This window comes from Stegostoma tigrinum, chromosome 29, assembly GCF_030684315.1.
Source record: "Stegostoma tigrinum isolate sSteTig4 chromosome 29, sSteTig4.hap1, whole genome shotgun sequence".
Classification (NCBI taxonomy): domain Eukaryota; kingdom Metazoa; phylum Chordata; class Chondrichthyes; order Orectolobiformes; family Stegostomatidae; genus Stegostoma; species Stegostoma tigrinum.
The window spans coordinates 2,117,030-2,138,910 of NC_081382.1; the positions used below are offsets into that span (position 1 = coordinate 2,117,030).

The 21,881-nt window shown below is 42.8% G+C and overlaps 1 protein-coding gene across 1 annotated transcript in view; it reads left to right on the forward strand.

Annotated features, from left to right (window-relative positions):
• LOC125465439 (rab-like protein 6) overlaps positions 1–21,881 on the forward strand; it is a 119,019-nt gene that overhangs the window by 70,099 nt on the left and 27,039 nt on the right. Inside the window, exon 8 of the mRNA XM_048558966.2 lies at positions 12,373–12,476. Within this exon, the coding sequence (XP_048414923.1) occupies positions 12,373–12,476 (104 nt within the window). The remainder of the gene's footprint in view (positions 1–12,372; positions 12,477–21,881) is intronic.

Below are 21,881 nucleotides of genomic sequence, written 5' to 3' on the forward strand. Positions count from 1 at the left end.
ATTTCCTTGATAAAACTTTCTCTTCTTACCCTAAAAATATGCCCTCCAGTTTTGAACTCTCCCACCCTAGAAAAAAGACCTTTGTTATTCACCTGATCTATGTCCATCATGATTTTATAAACCTGTAAAAGGTCACCACCCTTCAACCTCCTACGCTCCAGTGAAAAAAGTCCCAGCCTCTCCTTACAGCTCAAACCCTCTAGTCCTGGTAACATTCTGGTAAATCTTTTCTGAACCTCCTCAAGTTTAATAATATCCTTCCAATGGCAGGGCGATCAGAACTGCACATAATATTCCAGACGAGACCTCACCAATGTCCTGTACATTTTCAACACGATGTCTGATCCCCTATACTCAAAGGTCTGAGCAATGAATGCAAGCATGCTAAATACCTTCTTAACCACCCTGTCTACCTGTGACTCACATTTCAAAGAATTATGTACCCGAGCCCCTAGACTTCTCTGTTGCGCAACACTATCCAGGGCCCTACCATTAAGCAAGATGATAGCACTTGCCACTAACCTGGAAGAAGGAAACCCACAAAAATTTACCACTATCTCCATTGTGGATTTCTCCTTTTCTGATGTCAGTTTGAATCAGTTGCTATGTACATGAGTTGAGCAGCAGTGGTGTCATCAAGCAGGGTAAGCAGCCAATCCATTTAATTATTTACACAGACAGCAAACCAGGAAGCACAGATTGTCCTTCACTTTTAATTACAATTTTATGAGAGTGATGTAAGTTATTAGGATATAAATACAAAATTGAGGTAGAAGCTGATACTGCAGCCATTTTCTTTCTTAAATTATAATGGAGAAATTGAACTTTATATAAATAATAAAATTAGACTGGTGCTTTTTAACAATAATTATGAATTAAGTATGCTATTAATATCCCAGTCACACCCCCTCCCATCCTTTCAGCAAGGTCTGACTGTTTCAATGTGACTAGTTTTGAAGGGGCAGGTTCTGGTCAGTTCAGTGATTGCTAATGGATTATCTGAGGAGACTACAGCCCATCTTCTGGATATTTTCTGTTAACTTCATCTAAATGTTCTCCAGAAGTTGCTATCAGTTTTATCGGAATCGTGGTAATATGTATCAGTAGTTTGTGTCATTCTTTCAATAGAATCTGGGCTGTAGACAATTCAAAAGGAACAAACAAATGCTGCAGATCACAGTACGTCAGGTTAGTTCTCTCTGTATGGATGCTGTGTGACCCAGTGTGATCTCTAGCATTTTTTATCTTCAGAACAGATTTCAGCATCTACAGTAATTTGCTCCTACCTTGGAAGGAAGTAAGGTGTTGCCACATGATAATCCAGTATACGTCTTGCTAGTTGCTTGTTTGCTTCTGCTTATGGAGAGAAAGCCAAGGTTTGAGAATCTTCTTTGACCTCATCAGGCCCTTTATATTTTTGCAGCCATGTCCATTGTTGGCTGTGTTTCAGTCTTTTGAGTTTGAACCAAGTTAAAATCAAGTAACAAACCTCTTAGATTTTATGCAGTTCTACCAGTTTCAAAGTAAAGTTTTTATTTCAAACCCTGAGTAAGTAGTAGGATGAATAGTTTTATCAGAAACCTTTATCTTAGGAATCAATGAGCCGAAAACTGGATGCTGGAGATGGAGATCTGAAATAAAAACAGAAAATAATAAAAAACTCAGCAGCATCTGTGGAGTAAGTTGGTGTTTCACACTGATGGTTAGATGGGAACTGGGCAAAGTTAGAGGTGTAAATGACTTGAGATTGGATGAGGTGGACTGAGGATAAAGGAAAAGTGAGATAGGGTGGAAGCTGGAGAGATTGGCCCTGTCAGACAAAGGGAATGAGGACAGGGAAAGAGAGGACCAATGAGTCTAGAGCAGATGTGCTGCTTATAGACAGCAAATACAAAAAGCCAAGACATTCATGAAAAAGGAGATAAAATGAAGGCAGAGTTTGTAGTTTTTAAGTCTTAAACTTCATCTGAAGTCTGAAAGGCTAGAAGTGCCTATTTGAAAGATATCCTCAGAATCGTAATAGATGCTCCAATATGTCAACATCAGAGCAGTGGACAGTTAAATGCCAAACCACGGGAAGGTCAAGACAAAGAAAGTTGTCTCACAAAACAGTCTCCCAATCTGTGTTAGGACTCCCCAGCAAAGAGGAGATTATATTGTGAGCTGAGAGTGTGGAGACTCAACTGAAAGAAGTACAGTTAAGCTTTCACTTCACCTCAAATGAATGAGCCAGGATATCACAACAGGACTGGTTAGTTAGATGGCTGAAAGAGAAGAGGAAGGTGTGTTTGATAGTGGCATCACTGGAGCAGGAAATGGAGACTGGTAGGATAAAGAAAAGGACAACCCCAATCTTAATTCTGTGGAGGAAGGGAATGAATGAGAATGGAAGAGTAAAAAATAGGTCATTGGTAGTTATGGACCCTGTCATCCATAGTTGAGAACAAGAGGTAGTCTCCTGTTGAGATGAAAGGAAGATATGCCAGAAACACTGGTGTGGAAGCTTGCATTACCAGAGCAGCTGGGTCTGGGACAGTGAAACTAGGAGAATGGAATAAAATCCTTGCAGAAAGCCGGGTATGGGGAGGTGTAGTCAGGGTAACTGTGAGAGTCAGTGGCTTAGTCAATATCCTAACCCCAGAAGCTGAAGCAGAGAAGTCAAGCAAGGAAACAGTGGGAGATGGACCAGGTGTAGATGAGCTAATTGCAAACCAGTTAATGAAATATGCTGAGTTAGGTTGAGCCGACTAGTATATCAATGTTCATCATTGTACCAGCACGAGTATTGAGGGTCAGGGTCTGAGTAAGACTAGAACGAGGATGTTCCATGTATCTCATAAAAGACGGGTAGATAGGACCCAAAAACCCACAATTACACCTTGTACTTGTAATGTGGAGAGTCTAATATTTGCCCTATTTCCAGTGCGATCTGATTTTTAAAACTGATATTTTATTGATGAGGTCTGGAGAAAATCAGGTTCTGCTGATAACAGCCTAACGAAATAAAGAGCTGCACATGCAGGATTTGATACTATCCACTTCTGTGTAGGCAGATAAATATTTCACAGGTGGTGCAGTTCCTGTTACAGATCGGATATGCAGTGACTCAAACGTTGGATAGTCTGTTTAAGGTTTTAGCAAAGATTTGTAGCTCGGGTTGTGGGTGTGGTTGACTTGCTGGCTGAGCTGGCTTATTTTTGTTCAGATGTTTCGTCACCATGCTAGATAACAACATGGATAATCTATTCCTTGCTCCACAACACTAAGCTACAAAAGTATGAATTTAGTGCCCATCTTGGAGGTACATTCATTCGGGGTGGAGGGATATTGGTGCTGTTTGGTATCAAAGGGTGCAGGATGAAGATCTTGTCAACTACTGCTGATTTGTCAAGTCCCAGGAAGACTCGTAGGCAGCCTTCCCAACTCTGATGCTGTTGAAGCCTAAGTGGGTGATTAGTGCTCACTTAAGGACCATTCCCTGTTGCTACTGGTGTTAATTGAGTAGTGGGTGATGGCTCTGTGGCATGGGAGTATGGTTTATTGTGTTTGCCTGCAATCTTCCCGAGATTCTCTTGTTCAAAGGTGCCCACTGCTTGAACAAAAACTGCAGGAGCAGCCCTGTTGGCTCCCCAAGCCTGCACTGACACATTTTGCCCTTCCATACTGAAAAGGTCCCTATCCTTCTATTCCCTTCCTATTCATGTATTCGTTCAGGTGCTTCTTGAATGCTGCTATTGTGCCTGCTCTATCAAATCTGGCAGCATGTTTCAGGTACTCACCACCCTTTGTGTAAAAAATGTGCGTTGCACATCTTTTTTAAACTGCTTTCTCCCCCTACCCCCCCATGACCGCCGCAAAAGGTACAACATCTATCCCCACACCTCCCCTCTGTCCAAGGCCCCAAACAATCCTTCCAGATCCAGCAGAGATTCGCCTGCACCTCATCCAACCTGATTTATTGCAACTTGCTCCCGATGTGGTCTCCTCTATATTGAGACCAAATGCAGACTTGGGGTCTGGTTCACAGGATATCTGTGCTCTGCACGCATCAAATAACCTGACCTTTCGGTTGCCACCTATTTTAATTCCTGTTCCCATTCCCCTGATGATGTGTCCACCCTTGGCCACCTCCACTATCAGAGTGAGGCCAAACGTAAACTGGAGGACCAACACCTGGTATTTCATCTTGGAAGCTTACAGTCCGATGGCCTTAACATTGACTTCACCGGCTTCAAAATCCCCCAACTCTCAAGCCTTATCCCACGTCCAGCCCCCTCACTGCTGACCTGATCTAACCTAACTTGTCCATTTTCCAGTCAGCTTTCCGCTTTACCCTTCCCATGGACCAATCACAATTACCCCACCTGTATCCGTCTATCATCATCTCTCCTACCCCTCCCCCAACCCCACCCCACAGTCATTTCTGGGATTCCTGTCCCACCGCTTCTCCCTCCCACCTGCCCAGTGTTGACAGAGGATTTTGGCCCAAAACGTCAACTTGCCTCCTCCTCGGATGCTGCCTGACCTGCTGTGCTTTTCTAGCCTCTTAGCCGTAGACTCTAGCTTCCAGCATCTGCAGTCCTTTTTTGTCTTTCCCCCCATCAATCATCTTCGTCAACCCCTCAAAAAACTCGGCAAGTTAGGGAGGCACGATCTCCCCTAGCGATAGACAGCATGACAGAAAACCATGCTGTCTATCACTAATACGTCCATTTGCTTCTAAATGCCTTGTCCGCGAGAATCTTTTTTCCAATAATTTCCTTACTACTGACACGAGGCTCACAGGCCTATGATTCCCAGGATTATCCTTGTTACCCTTTTTAAACAGTGAGACAATGTTGGCTGTTTTCTGCTCCTCTGGGAGTTCATCTGTGACCAAAGAGGATACAAAAGTCTGTCAATGCTCCAGCAATTTGTTTTCTTGCCTCCCTCTGTATTCTGGGATAGATCCCATCAGGACTGGGGGCTTAGCTACCTTAATACTTTTTCAAGACACACATCACCTCTTCATTTTTATAGCAACTTGGGTCAGAAATTCAACATTCCGTCCTCTAAGATCATTTCCACCAATTCCTCCACTTTCTTGAATATCAACAAGTATTTGTTTAAGACATAACCTGCCTCTTCTGGCTCCACACATACATTCCCTCCTTTGTCCATGAGTGGCTCAACCCTTTCCCTAGTTACCCTCTTGCATTTTTTTGCATGTGTAAAAAGCCTTGGGACTCTCCTTAATCCTCTTTGCTAACGACTTTTCCTGCGCCCTTTTAGCCCTTCTAATTCCTTGTTTACATTCTTTCCTACTTCCCTTATCTACTTCAAGGGCTTTGTCAGTTACCATCCTCCTAGACCTTATGTATGCTTTCTTTTTCTTTTTGTCCAAGGTCTAATTGAGGGTTCCAGCACTGGGAAGGACAGAGAGCAACAGGGTCTGCTGAAGAGATCAACTCCCATTCCCTCTTCAGTGACCATAAGATAGAGGAGTATAGTTATGCCATTCAGCACATGGAGTCTGCTCCACCATTTGATCATGGCTGATGTTTCTCAAGTGCATTCTCCTGCTGTTTCCCCATATCCATTGATCCCCTTACTAATCAAGAACCTATCTATCTTTGTCTTAAATACACTCAATGACTTGTACTCTCAGCCCTCTGTGACATTGAATTTCACATATTTACCAACATATGGCTTAAGAAATTCCTTCTTCTCTGAGTTCCAAAAGGTCATCCCTTCACTCTGAGGCTATGCTGTTGGGTCCTAGTCTCTCCTATTGGTGGAAATATCTTCTTTGCATCCACTTTATCTAGGATTCTCAGTGTTCTGTAAATTTCAACCTAATTCTCTTCATTGTGACTGACCGTCTACCCCACGATCCTACCATTGCTTAATGTTACTACAGAGGTAGGAAGGAGAGCCCTGGAGAAGGCCCGAGTGCCCTACCAGGACCAGCAACTGCTGCTGTTGGCATAATTGGTAAAAGAACTACCAGGTGCTGATTAACCAGCAGCTTTCAGAGCAGAATATTGGCCATCCTGAAGAAGTGCAGCAGTGAAATGTCCCCAGTACAATAAGTGCCTGATGACACCTCCTTACTCATATTCTGTCTCCTGGAGATTGAATTTGCAGTTGGCAGTTTTGGTGGCTTAAATACCACTGCCATCGTGCACACGCACACACCCCAAGCCACAGGCCATAATGATGAGAAGTGGACAATCTTTAAAGACCTATGACATGACCTATAGCAACTATACATTCCTTCCAGGTGCAAGATTGCAAAGAAAGTTAGTGGCTGACAAAGGAAGTTGAGGATTATAAAGATTAGAAGAGAGGCTTATAAAGTGGCCAGAAATAGCAGTAAATCTGAAGATTGGGTGTTTTTTGGAATACAGCAAATGAAGACCAAGAAACTGATAAAGAAAGGAGAATAGGACATCAACGCAATCTAGCCCAAATAAACAAAAGATTGTAGAGGCACCATTTGGCTGTAATTAATGTGCATTACAAGCACAGTCAAAAATTTATTGTGGGGAATGGAGAAATTATTACGTTGTGACTATTTTTTTGAGGGATGATGCATAAAATCTCTCGGAACTAAAAAACCAAGTGCCTGGGAATGAGAAGTTGAAGGAAGTTAGTATTAGAAAATTGTACTGGAGAAATTAATGACACTGAAAGTTGATATTAAAAAAAACCACAGCACCTGATGGTCCATATCAGAATGTTAAAGGAGGTGGTATGAGAGATAGTAATTGCATTGGCCATTGTCTGGCATTGCCTTGCCCCTGACCTCCATTGCTGATTCAGTCAACAATTGTGATTGTTGTTTGGCCATTGTGATAATGGCCTAACAACCTGGTTCTTGTTGTAACAGTGATAATGGGAACTGCAGATGCTGGGGAATCCAAGATAATGAAGTGTGAAGCTGGATGAACACAGCAGGCCAAGCTTCTCTGATGAAGGGTCTAGGCCCAAAACGTCAGCTTTTGTGCTCCTGAGATGCTGCTTGGACTGCTGTTTATCCAGCTCCACCTCCTCCCTCACCCCTATCCCAGGCCCCAAGATGACTTTCCGTATTAAGCAGAGGTTCACCTGCACATCTGCCAATGTCGTATACTGCATCCACTGTACCTGGTGTGGCTGCCTCTACATTGGGGAAACCAAGCGGACGCTTGGGGACCGCTTTGTAGAACACCTCTGCTCGGTTCGCAATAAACAACTGCACCTCCCAGTCGCGAACCATTTCCACTCCCCCTCCCATTCTTTAGATGACCTGTCCATCATGGGCCTCCTGCAGTGCCACAATGATGCCACCCGAAGGTTGCAGGAACAGCAACTCATATTCCGCTTGGGAACCCTGCAGCCCAATGGTATCAATGTGGACTTCACCAGCTTCAAAATCTCCCCTTCCCCCACCGCATCCCAAAACCAGCCCAGTTTGTCCCCTCCCCCTACTGCACCACACAACCAGCCCAGCTCTTCCCCTCCACCCACTGCATCCCAAAACCAGTCCAGCCTGTCTCTGCCTCCCTGACCTGTTCTTCCTCTCACCCATCTCTTCCTCCCACCCCAAGCCGCACCTCCATCTCCTACCTACTAACCTCATCCCACCTCCTTGACCTGTCCGTCTTCTCTGGACTGACCTATCCCCTCCCTACTTCCCCACCTATACTCTCCTCTCCACCTATCTTCTTTTCTCTCCATCTTCGGTCCGCCTCCCCATCTCTCCCTATTTATTCCAGAACCCTCACCCCATCCCCCTCTCTGATGAAGGGTCTAGGCCTGAAATGTCAGCTTTTGTGCTCCTGAGATGCTGCTTGGCCTGCTGTGTTCATCCAGCCTGACATTTTATTATCACACTTCATTAACCTGGTTCTTGTAATGTCAATGATGAATTCTCCAATAACAGCCCTGCAGTTTTGTGACTGTCAGATAGCCATGTTCTCTGTACAAATACCACTAGGATCAGCACTGCTGGTGTTTGATCACCGGCAGGTTTGACTTTTAGTTGACAGTTAAACTGTGACTCCTGTTTAATATTGAATGAGAGCAGTTTCATGTATCGTTGATGGTATTGATATAGAGCTTTCTGGAGTTCTGATAAGCACTGCCCTGTATCACTGCCTTGGGACTTGGACCATTCTGATCCAGTGCTAATAATAGCTTCTGCCTTTGTATTCCCTCTCTCAACAAACATGAGGAAAAACAGGCCTATTATTCTACATTGAGTGAAAACTGCTTTACAATGCTGGGGTCATGTTATCATTTCACAGTTTGTATTCAAGTATTTGGCAAAGTCGAATGAAGGAGCTTGTTGTGCTTTTTTAAAAATGTTTCCATGATAAGTTTCAGATGACAATATCCTACATATTTTGTCCTAAAAAATAATTTAAAATCTTTTTGTCTTTTCTGCTTCAGAATTGGGGCCAAGACACAAACACACGCACGCACACCGACACAGTTTCTCTCACTCTTGCACACTTGTATGGTCACTTGCATGCACATGCTTTTGTGCATATGAATTCTCTTACACTCTCATTCTCACATACACTTCTCACATACACTTGTGCACACCTATGTATGCCCACTCACTCAAATACTCATTTTTTTCATTCTCTTTTCCATTGTCTGTCATGTTCTCTCTCTCTCTCTCTCTCTCTCTCACACATGCCCGCTCTTCCTCTTGTACGTGCACACCCTTTCACGCACATCTATGTTTCAGTATGATCATCATGCAACTTGTCAGGAAGGGTTGGCAGGGGCAAAGATTGTCCCTTGTGTTGCATGAGAAATGGTCATCCTACATGACGTTAGGAGGTTGGTAATGGCATCTTACTGTCAAGTGAGGATGGAGCCATTCATTAATTTCATTATTTAATGTTTTGAAGGTACCATTTCATGCCTGTGTCATCTGTTATGATCCCAACTGATCTTATCATTGAACAAGTCAGATCCCGGTCTGAAATGTGGCTTGATGGATTAAATTATATCTTGTTTTAGTTTTGACAAGGTGGTATCTCATTAAAAACTAATCTCTCAATGTTGCAGATTTGTTTTTAAACAATAAAATGAAGGTTTATTTAGCAAAGGAAATGAAGATAAAATATAATAAAGCAGTCTATTGACTTGTAATAACCAACGTAAATACTTGCAATCTGTGGTTAATATGATCCAATTAATTCTTAAAACAGTTGTTTTTAGATCCCAAAGCATACCTGTCTGGTACTAATGCTAGAAAATCCCTTTGTCTAACAACTCGATGGGTATAATTTGATCTCAACTTGCAGAGGAAAATCTGATAGCTTCTTTTTGGAGCTATGATACACCTGAGCTTAAATATTCTCAGTTTCAAATAACTCCTTCAGCATTTTATTCAAACACTCCTGTCTGCGGTTATCAGTATTTCCTTTGTCAAATATTAACAAATCAAACTGACTTCTCCCTTTCTTGGGAGAAGCATCAAGCATGTAAACTTCTGCACAAATTACCTGAAGCTTAAACAAAAAGAAATTCTACAGAAGTTTTGAAGCACAATTGTTTACCTTGTTAGGTTGTATGCCCTCCTAATGTAAATAAAAACCCATTTGTTCTGAAGCCTAGCCCTCTCAAACTGTATACTAATAAAAATTAGTGCTACAGAAGCACTCATTAATTATTAATTCCTTCAGATACATAGGAAAAACACTATACACTTTCAAAATCCAGACTTTAACAGAAATAATATTAAAATATATGTATAAATCACATTCTATATATCTTATAAACCATTGTTATTTTATATACCATTTTTCAAGGCCACTGGAGTTCCAAAAGATCTTTCAAGCCAATGAAGAATTGTAATGTAGACCGTGCAACAATCAATGTTGTCACAATTAGCAAATAATTGTGATGTCAGTTTGAGGGGCAAATATTGACCAGCACACTAGGGAGAAGGCATGTGCACTTGCTCAAACCTTTACTAAGGGATAATTTATGTTTACCTAAGAGGGTAGATGATTTAAGATAAGCCGATGACAACAACGCAGCACTCCCTCAGTATTGCACTGGAGTGTCTGTTTATGCGCTCAAGACTTGGAATAGGATGGGGAGGTTGCTCCCCCTACCCTCCAGAGTGGATGGTCCAAGCCAAAGAAGACATCTAAGGAGCTAAGAGACAATATAAAATTAAAGAGGCAACAAAAATGCAAAAAATACTATACAGCCTGGTGATCAGAAAGATCCCAAGAACAGCAAAGATTGACAACATGGAGAGTATGAGATTCAAACAGAGTATGGAAAGACACTTGCAAGGGCCATCCACCAGAAAATAACAAAAATAGTTCTTTTGCTTTTTATGATATTTATAAAAGTGAGGGGTTAGGCACAATTTGGCACCCTTGAAAATTGATAGGACTGATATTGTTAATGAAAATAATGGAATAGAGATGTGCTGAATAATTACTGTGTCACAGTAGAGGAGGTGGTCAGCATTTTGAAAATGCAAAAGAAAGTGATATTGAATGAGGGACACAATTTATGGGGCAGCACATTAGCACAGTGGTTAGCACTACTGCCTCACGGTGTCAGGGACCTGGGTTTGATTCCAAACTTGGGCGACTGTCTGTGTGGAGCTTGCACTTTCTCCCGTCTCTGTGTGGGTTTTCTCTGGGTGCTCCAGTTTCCTCCCACAGTCCAAAAATGTGCAGGCTAGGTGGATAGGCCATGCTAAACCACCTGTGGTGTTCAGGGATGTGTAGATTAGGGGGGTGGGCTTGGGTGGGATACTCTCAGGGTCAGTGTGAGTTTGTTGGGCTGAAGGGCATATTTCCAAACTGAGAGATTCTACAAAAAACAAACAGAATTAACATCAGCAAGAAAATAAGGAATGGCACTAATATTACATGTCATGATAATCGGTGATAAAAATATAAGTTTGATTTGAGAAGCAGATTTTAGGGTGTCTCAAATGAAGTGTTGACATGTTATTAATGTATGTGGTTGTAAGAATGTAGGAAATGTGGTAACATTTTGCACACAGTAGCTTCCCACCAAGTAATAACGACCAGGTCATCTGTTTTTGTGATGTTGGCTGAGGGATAACTATCGACCAGGAGACCTCCACTTAAAATGGTGTAACCCAGTGTTTTAATGAAAGGGTCGAAAGTGGTTTGAGTTAATGTCTTATCCAAAAAGCGCACCTTTGACAGGACAACACTGGAGTTTCAATCTGGATGTTATGCCCTCAAGTGCTGAAATGGAACTTGAAGTCCCAACCTTAGGACTCCAAGGCCAAAGTGCTACCTTCTGAACCACTGCTGATCACATTTAGCCTGCCTCAATATTTGCTTTGGTTCTTCTTGTTTGTAGACAAAAGAGTGTTGAGGTATCCAGTTGTTTCCATCAAGGGATTGGGAGCTTTAAGTTATTTGAATGTTAGTTATTTCAGGTGTAAAGTACCTCTTAAGCTGATTCATAATTTGATACAGAATTAAAACATTGAGGAAAATAACCATTGATGAAAAGTTGTTGAAATAGATTTGGAATCACTAGGAGAGGTGAAAACTGTTTGCTTGTTTTTGTGGCTGTGCCACAGGCCAGCATTATAGGAGTTCCACTGTGTTCAAGGCAGTTACTTCAACCAACTCTCAAAGCATTGCTGTATCCACCTGCCAGCTGAGGAGAACAAGTATTTTTCCCATGTTACCGTAACCTGGTCTGAAAACTCAGATTCTGTGTACATCTCTCTGATTGTTTGAAGGTTGAATGTGAGCATGAGAGTTGTAGACTAGATCTGCCCATCCCTTTTATTTCTAACCAAGGGTCCCACTATGTCAGAATCCAGCTATCATGCTAATACTGGGTTTCTAAAATATGATAAAAATTCTTGCTTTTGTAATTTAGAGATGTTTGCATTGTTGTTTGTAGACTGTCTCACCTCACTGTGGTTGCTAGATTCAAAGTTAACCTCTCCCAATTGCTTTCATAGGTAAAAAACAGGTGGTCCATTTACCAAGTCTAGTCTTTGGTCAGGGATGGTAAGCCTGAGGGAGGTGAGAGGTTGTCTCAGGAAGAATATGTTGGAAATGAAAAACAAATCTTCAGTTCACCATGGTGAAGATAAAGAGCATGTATGATGCAGCATTTGGAACTTACCAGAAGAAGGGAACTAGATCAGGAGCGAGAACTGCTCAATATCAATAGTAGATAGAATTGAGAAATGGTGTGATGGGAAGAAGAATTGTTTATCTAATGGTGAGCTTTTTTAAGGATCCAGTTTGAGGGAAATCCACCCACAACAATGAACCTGAGGAGTTGATGGTAATCTCTTGATTTGGGATTGTGGGTGAGTGGTTACCCTGTTTTCTGGAATGTTCACTGATTCTTCTCTTTCTACAGCGAGAGACGTTATTGAGGCAGCTGGAGACCAACCAACTTGATATCGATGCCACACTGGAAGAACTGTCTGTACAGAATGAAACTGAGGACCAGAACTATGAACTGTAGGTGTTTCATCACTTCACATCTGTGAGGCATGTGAGCAGCCCTCTTAGGGCTCCAATTGCTTTCCATCCAAAGTCATTTGGTTTACTAACGATGCTTGTTAGATGTGATCTGCAGAATGCCATTTTATTGTGACCTCTCCCCCTGCAACATGACATTGTGTGTCAAAGAACTTTGATCTGTAAGTTGTTCCTCAATTCTTAAGAACTGTCCACATCACAAACATTTATCTTTAAAATGTATCATCGAATCATATCATTACAACAAAGAAAAAAGCTATATAACTCATCATGTCTGTGCAGGCTGTTCTAAGGAGGAATTGACAGACTTCCCTTGCCCCAACCCTTCCTCAAATCCCTGCACATGCCTCCTCTTCAGATATTTAGAACATTTTGAAAATGTAGAGAAAGGTGCAGCACAGAAAGAGGCCTCTCTATATATCTTGTCTGCACAGGACAAGAAACAAGCTACTCATTCCCACTTTCCAGCACTTGATCTGTATCCCTAGAGGCTACAGGTGTTCAGGTACATATCCAACCACCTTGCAAATGGGCCAGGAGTGTCTTCCCCTCTACTGCCCTTTCAGGAAGTATGTTTCAGATGCCTGCACTCTCTGGGGGCAAAACAGTTTCCTCATATTCCTTTAATTTTGCTGTATGTTGTTGTTTTTTTCTTCCTCAAACATGCCTCTTCAATGTGTCTGGTTTTTTTTTGCTGAAGCTTCATAAAGTAGTCTTATACCAGCAATCTGCTGCTGTACAGCTTGTTCTTCCACACAGCTGGTAATTTTGAGTCTGCTTTGATGTTCGTCTCTCAGCTGTCATTTTGTGAGCACTTATGCTCAAGTTTAGCTGTTGCGTTTCCTTGCCATGCTGGTTCCATCAAGATTGCTAGTTCCAATGCTTCCTTTTAGGTTCCTTTGCATCTGTATTCTCTTCTGGGTTGCATCACGTCTTAAACCACATACAAGTTTATCTCTGAGAGCATGATTTCTGTTATCCCTGAATTTACAGAATTCTACTGATGTCTTTAAAATTACTACAGACTGTGAGATAAATGCACTGTCATGTCGATTGTATTTATGAGTTCTAAACCATCCAGCAATTATCACTGGTTTTGGTGAAAAAACAGATTTCTTCTATTTCTGCATAAATTTTGGAAACCTGTCCTATGGCACGACCAGACTCAGGAGATTGGAAGTTTAACCCTCCATAACACTCAGGAATGCAGTACAAATGTATCTGCTTCAATTTTGTTTGCATAAAGATGACAATGGAATCTCTCTGTGCAGGAGTTCCAGGTCTGTCTGTTTTCAACATACAGTCCCATTGTGTCAAAATTTCCTGCCACCTTTTAAAAATGGAAATGGCTTGTGGTGCATGAAGTATCATGAAGATTTTAGCACTGTCTCACTTCTTCACATTTAAAACAAGGTATTCCTGAGGCTAAGATAATAAAATGTGAGGCTGGATGAACACAGCAGGCCAAGCAGCATCTCAGGAGCACAAAAGCTGACGTTTCGGGCCTAGACCCTTCATCAGAGAGGGGGATGGGGGGAGGGAACTGGAATAAATAGGGAGAGAGGGGGAGGCGGACCGAAGATGGAGAGTAAAGAAGATAGGTGGAGAGGGTGTAGGTGGGGAGGTAGGGAGGGGATAGGTCAGTCCAGGGAAGACGGACAGGTCAAGGAGGTGGGATGAGGTTAGTAGGTAGCTGGGGGTGCGGCTTGGGGTGGGAGGAAGGGATGGGTGAGAGGAAGAACCGGTTAGGGAGGCAGAGACAGGTTGGACTGGTTTTGGGATGCAGTGGGTGGGGGGGAAGAGCTGGGCTGGTTGTGTGGTGCAGTGGGGGGAGGGGATGAACTGGGCTGGTTTAGGGATGCAGTGGGGGAAGGGGAGATTTTGAAACTGGTGAAGTCCACATTGATACCATATGGCTGCAGCGTTCCCAGGCGGAATATGAGTTGCTGTTCCTGCAACCTTCGGGTGGCATCATTGTGGCAGTGCAGGAGGCCCATGATGGACATGTCATCAAGAGAATGGGAGGGGGAGTGGAAATGGTTTGCGACTGGGAGGTGCAGTTGTTTGTTGCGAACTGAGCGGAGGTGTTCTGCAAAGCGGTCCCCAAGCCTCCGCTTGGTTTCCCCAATGTAGAGGAAGCCGCACCGGGTACAGTGGATGCAGTATACCACATTGGCAGATGTGCAGGTGAACCTCTGCTTAATGTGGAATGTCATCTTGGGGCCTGGGATGGGGGTGAGGGAGGAGGTGTGGGGACAAGTGTAGCATTTCCTGCGGTTGCAGGGGAAGGTGCCGGGTGTGGTGGGGTTGTGGGGCCCTCCAACCCCACCACACCCGGCACCTTCCCCTGCAACCGCAGGAAATGCTACACTTGTCCCCACACCTCCTCCCTCACCCCCATCCCAGGCCCCAAGATGACATTCCACATTAAGCAGAGGTTCACCTGCACATCTGCCAATGTGGTATACTGCATCCACTGTACCCGGTGCGGCTTCCTCTACATTGGGGAAACCAAGCGGAGGCTTGGGGACCGCTTTGCAGAACACCTCCGCTCAGTTCGCAACAAACAACTGCACCTCCCAGTCGCAAACCATTTCCACTCCCCCTCCCATTCTCTTGATGACATGTCCATCATGGGCCTCCTGCACTGCCACAATGATGCCACCCGAAGGTTGCAGGAACAGCAACTCATATTCCGCCTGGGAACGCTGCAGCCATATGGTATCAATGTGGACTTCACCAGTTTCAAAATCTCCCCTTCCCCCACTGCATCCCTAAACCAGCCCAGTTCATCCCCTCCCCCCACTGCACCACACAACCAGCCCAGCTCTTCCCCCCCACCCACTGCATCCCAAAACCAGTCCAACCTGTCTCTGCCTCCCTAACCGGTTCTTCCTCTCACCCATCCCTTCCTCCCACCCCAAGCCGCACCCCCAGCTACCTACTAACCTCATCCCACCTCCTTGACCTGTCCGTCTTCCCTGGACTGACCTATCCCCTCCCTACCTCCCCACCTACACCCTCTCCACCTATCTTCTTTACTCTCCATCTTCGGTCTGCCTCCCCCTCTCTCCCTATTTATTCCAGTTCCCTCTCCCCATCCCCCTCTCTGATGAAGGGTCTAGGCCCGAAACGTCAGCTTTTGTGCTCCTGAGATGCTGCTTGGCCTGCTGTGTTCATCCAGCCTCACATTTTATTATCTTGGAATCTCCAGCATCTGCAGTTCCCATTATCTCTGATAGTATTCCTGAGGCTGCCTGTTTCTTTCTAAGTCTACATCACAAGTTTAGGACGTTTTCTTCTATGTCGGGTACTTGTTATTCTGTTTTCCTTCAGGGTAGAACTCTTGCAGTAAGCTGCTTCTACACTTAACCTATTCTCTGGGTGATTTCCTGTTTTTTGCTGCCTGTATCGGCTTCGGTGCGGTGATGTTTTGATTTTTATGGAAGCGCCTCCAAAAGCTGCAGTGAGTGTCACAGTACATTTTTTTGCTTGACCCAGTGGATCTTGAAACAGTTTTATTCCTGTCACCAGTGTTTGTCGGGCAGGTGATGTCATTATCATGTGATTGGACTCTTAAAGTAATAGTCCACCGTACTTACACAAATGCCCAACACACCTACTGTGTACCTGTATGCACATCTCCTTGCTTTCAGTGACTTAAAGTAACTTATATAACCTCTTGCTCATTAAACTTAGGCATCAATTATTTTAAATACTTCAGCCAAGAATCCTTCGTGTCTACACTTTTCTAGTGTAATAAGTGCAAGATTTCTGAACCTGGGATAGTAAGCATTTTTCAGTTAGTTTTAATCTAGTGATCCTCCTCAGCCTTTTTAGGGGAATACCATGCTCCTCCATGAGGACTGGCAGAGTGTGGAAATGTCTTGTATAAGAACCATTTGGTGATCCTGCTGGTTATGTTTACTCATTTAACTATATGTCTATTTACTTTTGTTATAGTACTTAGGTGTTTGTCATATGCCTTTTAAGACTGTCATGTTGCAATATTCAGCTTGCTTCCACTCTGGCAATCTTTAATTTTGACTCTGTAATACTGTTCACATGTCTAGTATCAGTCCCACCCATATACATTATAATTTATTTATCATGAAATTTCATCTGCCACACTCAGACCCCTCTCATCAATATTAATTTGTGATTATCTATCCAGGATGGGCTAGAACTTGGAAAATATTCCAGGGATGTTGTGTTGGGTTCGGGAAGGGAGGTGATGTGGATAGTTGTAGGCTCAATGTGATGTAAGGTATACCTCTAGGGTTTAGGGTCACTGACAGACTTGAGGTGTGGAGTCCTGGAAGAAGAGTGGTCCTCAGGGGAAGATGTGTTTTGGTCTACCGTGGGTACAGAAAACATTCTTGTTACTGCTGGGAAGTACGAATGGATTTTGCTTCACCTTGATGCCCCCATTATATTGTCCATGGAGCAATGTCAATTTATATCACTGAGTGATACGTGAAGCAATGCCTTCTAATGTTGACTGTTGACTTTGAATAGGAGGATGATCAGTGTGAGAGCCATAAATGTTCACAGCTCAGTTATCGCCTGTAAGACAAGCCTATTGAGTCCATCATACCTGGTTCTAAGTTATTTATTTGAATCCATTGTAATGCTTGATGGAAGACTACACAGAAGATTAGTTTTCCAATCAGCAGATACCTTTCAGTGCCGTGATACCAAGTTTCTTGGCAAGAGCTGAACACTGCATCAGTCGAAGCTCTGTAGCCTACACTTGCACAGAATGATGCTCTGCACTTTATCCTCTAAGGCTTCTTAATGTGCTGCAGGTTTTGGGAGAAAACTATATGCATTTTGATTAGGAATTTGGAGCTGCTGGAAAGGTAATCCCTAGTCTGTACGCAGTTCGAACTTTGTCACTTCAGTTGTGTGATTGAGCAGAAGAGTGAAATTATTGCAATTATATTTGGGGCTGAGATCAAGGCTCTGTGGTAGTGACCCTACCTCCGATCAGAAAAGCCCAGGTTCAAGTCTGCCTGATGCACAGGTGTGTTTATAACATCTCTGAAAGGATTGATTAACAAAATTTTAAGGCTCAAATCAGTCAGGCTGGAAATCCGAAATAAAAGCAAAAAGCTGGAGAAACTCAGGCTTGGTTCTGAGGAAAGGTTATATTGAACTCAATGGTAACTCTGCTTTCTTTCAACATTGGCTGCCAGACCTGTTGGGTTTTTCCAGCGCTTTGTTTTTAATTCAAATGAGTGAATATTATCTGTAAAACCACAAGCAGGTTCTTGGATTGACATGCCTTTTACATTCTGTACTGGAGGTAGAATTTTGATTTGATTTTCTCATTTTCCATGTCACTTTGGTTGGAGTCAGAAAATCCTTGTGATCGTGTATGTGTGCATGTTTGAGTTCAGAAATGTAACACATGACTACTTCACGAGCAAATTCATAATGGAAACTCATCACTGAATGAGAGACTGCAAGAGCAGTGATTGCCGAAAGGTAAAACAAGCATTCCTGAAGCTATTTCTGTCAGGTTGCTAAGAAACACAAAGAATGGGTTCTGTGCTAGAAACTGTCCTGGTAAACTCATCAAATGCTGAGGAAATCCCACTGAACTTGAGGGAACTGTTGGGTTTTTTTTCTCCTTCATCTGTCACCCATCTGCAGTCTCCGCTGACTTCTCTGTCTTTTTGAAGCTCTGCAGAGTCTAGTTTTAGTGAAAGATGCTCGTGGTTATTGATAAAGACAATGTTGCTGATTTGAAGAGTATCAGGCATTAAGCTAACTACTGAGAACTGTGACCCAGTGAATGAACCCCTTGCCTATTCAATTCCAGGTTACGTCAGTACCAGGAAATACATTGGAGTCAGTTACCAGGAAACAATTTATTAATTTTCTTAATATAAACCCCAGTAAATGGCAGCCTGTTTGACCTCCACTGAATGAGCTGTAGATCAGCATGTAGAGTGTGCTAATGGTTTTGTCAGGAAGGTACTTTCCATCACAGTCTCATGGAAGAAAAGGGACAGTAATGGCATGGATATGAAATTGACTGAGTGACAATAATATAGATATTGTGGGATTGTGTGCAATACCAACAGCCTCTTTATTGATCACCCACCATAGCAATGGAATCCGAAGTATAGGTTTACACTAGCCTCTTTTATACGTAGTTTTTTACATACATTAAAATTTTAGCATTTTGGAGTCACATGGTTGTATCTATTGTACACATGTTTGTGTGACATCTTGGCCTGGGAAAGCAGAAGATAGTTTAAGCACTTGCTAATTGCTGGCTGTTACCCCTGGTGGGATTAGAATGTCTGCCTGGCCTGAGTTTGCATAATTAAGAGGTGTCAGTCCTTTTGCCATTAATATTAGTTAGAGAAATGGTAGACCTGTATGATCTAAATAAGTGAGAAGTTATACGTGTACTAAATAAAAGAATAGAAAATTGAGGGGTGAAAGATATAGGACAGATGTCAGAGGTAGTTTCTTTACTCAGAGTAGTAAGGGAATGGAATGCTTTGCCTGCAACGGTAGTAGATTCGCCAACTTTAGGTACATTTAAGTCGTCATTGGATAAGCATATGGACGTACATGGAATAGTGCAGGTTAGATGGGCTTGAGATCGCTACGACAAGTCGGCACAACATCGAGGGCCGAAGGGCCTGTACTGTGCTGTAATGTTCTATGTAAAATATTAAATTGATCTCCCGCAGCTGGGTTGTTAGATTTCATTTACTATTGTTGATTTTGACAGTTCTTACACATTCATGCAGTTTCACAGAAGTGCTGTTTTGATAATAAAGGGATAGCAGCCTTATATAATACGTATTTAAAAAGTACATACCAGCAGAAGAAACTGTTTGATGTTGTGCAACCTGTTCAGGTCCCGAGAGACGGTTGCTGAGGGCTAATTAGTATTATAATCTTTCCATAGTTTTGAATGAGTTGTAGAGACATAATGGCAGGGTTGGCATTGTTCTGAGTAGGTTAGGGTATTAACACTTATTCAGGGTAGCCTTTGATACAGAAACAGGCCTAAATGCTGCTTGCAGCATGGGGTCGATAAGAATTGAAAGGTGTAAAGAAGAAGTAATTGGTTGGAAGGGATGTTTAGTTTAACAGTTTTGTGAATGGAAACATGGCATAGTAAACACAGTTTGCTTGAGAATGAGTTAGTAAAGAGTTATGAATGAATGAATGGAAACATGGCATCGTAAACAGTTTGTGAGTGAGTTGGTAAAGAGAATCATAATACAATATCTCAATATGAAATTGGTTGAGTGAGAAAGAGTCATGGTAACCTATATTCAGGATCTAGATCCTTATTATGTACAGAGGGCACCATTTCAAAATGTGACAATAGCTTAAAATGTATTGTGAATCATGAGATTAGTGTTAAACTTTAAAACAGCAGACAGGGTGGTAGAGTTGGCAGACAAGTAGCAAATGAAATTGAATGCTGAGAAGTGTAATGTGATTCACTTTTGAAAGGTGTAGAGCGACTGTACAAAATAAAGAATACAGTTTTAAAGGAGTTCAAGAGTAGAGGTACTTGGCTGTACTGGTGTATAAATCACCTGAAGGTGGCAGGACAAGTTGAGACTGCAGCCATTATAACAAACAGCATTCCTGGATTTCTCAGCAGGAGCACAAATTATAAAACGAAAAGTAAATGATGAAACTGTTGAAAGTAACGATTCGGCCTCTGGTACCCAAAACTGGACAACTCACTACAGGAGCAATGTGAAAGTATTAGAGATTATGAAGTAAAAATTCAGAAGAATGGTTCCAGAAATTAGAGATTTCAGTTATATGGATCATTTGGAAAAACTGGGAATTGGGTTTGTTGAAAATGAGAAGATTGACCCACGTATTCAAAATCATGAGGGGTCTGGACAGAGAACAATTCCCATTGATAGCAGGATTGAAAATTAGAGGATAGTATTTTACATTTTTACTGCTACGTGAAAAAGGTGAGAATGTGGGGACTCGGTCAGATACTCTAAGAAAGTCAGCACAAATGTAATTTAGGCTGAATGACCTTCTGTGCTTTGAATTTTATGGTTCTGACCTCCTTTAGTAGCTTTAGAACATTTTTGATACATTAAAGTACAAATACACTTCAAAAATGTTTTAATTTCTTTCTAAGCAGTTTGTGCATCTTATTTTTATTCATTCATTGGATGTGGTCATTGCTAGCTGACCATTTATTGCCAATCTCTAGTCGTCCTTGAGAAGATGGCGTTGAACTGCTACCTGCTGTGGGTAGGCCCACTAGGCCTTCAGGGAAAGTATTCCAGGATTTTGGCCCAGTGACATGGAAGGAACAGCGATATATTTCCAAGTTAGGATGTTGTTCCCATATATCTGCTGCCTTTGTCTTTCTAGATGGAGGTGGTCATGGGTTTGGCAGCTGCTGCTTCAGGATCTTTGGTGAATTTCTGCTGTGCATCTTGCTGCTACAGAAGGTGGTGGAGGCACGGTCATTGAAAATTTTTAAGACTGAGTAGACATTTTCAGGAGACTCGAACATTATTGAGTGTTGATGAAAATGTGCTATTCAAAATACTGCTGGATCAGCTAGGATCTTAGTAATTGGTGGAGCAGGCTTGAGGGGCTGAATGGTTACTTCACACACTAAACTTTGAAAATATTTAAATATTTGAAAAGCGTCCTCAAATTGTGGGAAGAGCTGATCAAGACTGCCTCATAGGCAGCCCAGGTGTGGGACCGTTAGAGTTTTCCTTGGTTGAATAATACTGGTCATGTGACCATTGTAATATGGTGGTTTAAAATTATTTGAAGATTTACCAGGATGCTGTCTTCGCTGCAGGTCTGAGTTCTAAGGAATGGTTGAACAGATTGGGTTGTTTCTTTGGAGCAGCTAAGGTTGAGAGGGGATAATGGGAACTGCAGATGCTGGAGAATCCAAGATAGTAAAATGTGAGGCTGGATGAACACAGCAGGCCAAGCAGCATCTCAGGAGCACAAAAGCTGACGTTTCGGGCCTAGACCCTTTATCAGAGAGGGGGATGGGGTGAGGGTTCTGGAATAAATAGGGAGAGAGGGGGAGCGGACCGAAGATGGAGAGAAAAGAAGATAGGTGGAGAGAGTATAGGTGGGGAGGTAGGGAGGGGATAGGTCAGTCCAGGGAAGACGGACAGGTCAAGGAGGTGGGATGAGGTTAGTAGGTAGATGGGGGTGCGGCTTGGGGTGGGAGGAAGGGATGGGTGAGAGGAAGAACAGGTTAGGGAGGCAGGGACAGGTTGGACTGGTTTTGGGATGCAGTGGGTGGAGGGGAACTGCTGGGCTGGTTGTGTGGTGCAGTGGGGGGAGGGGACGAACTGGGCTGGTTTTGGGATGCGGTGGGGGAAGGGGAGATTT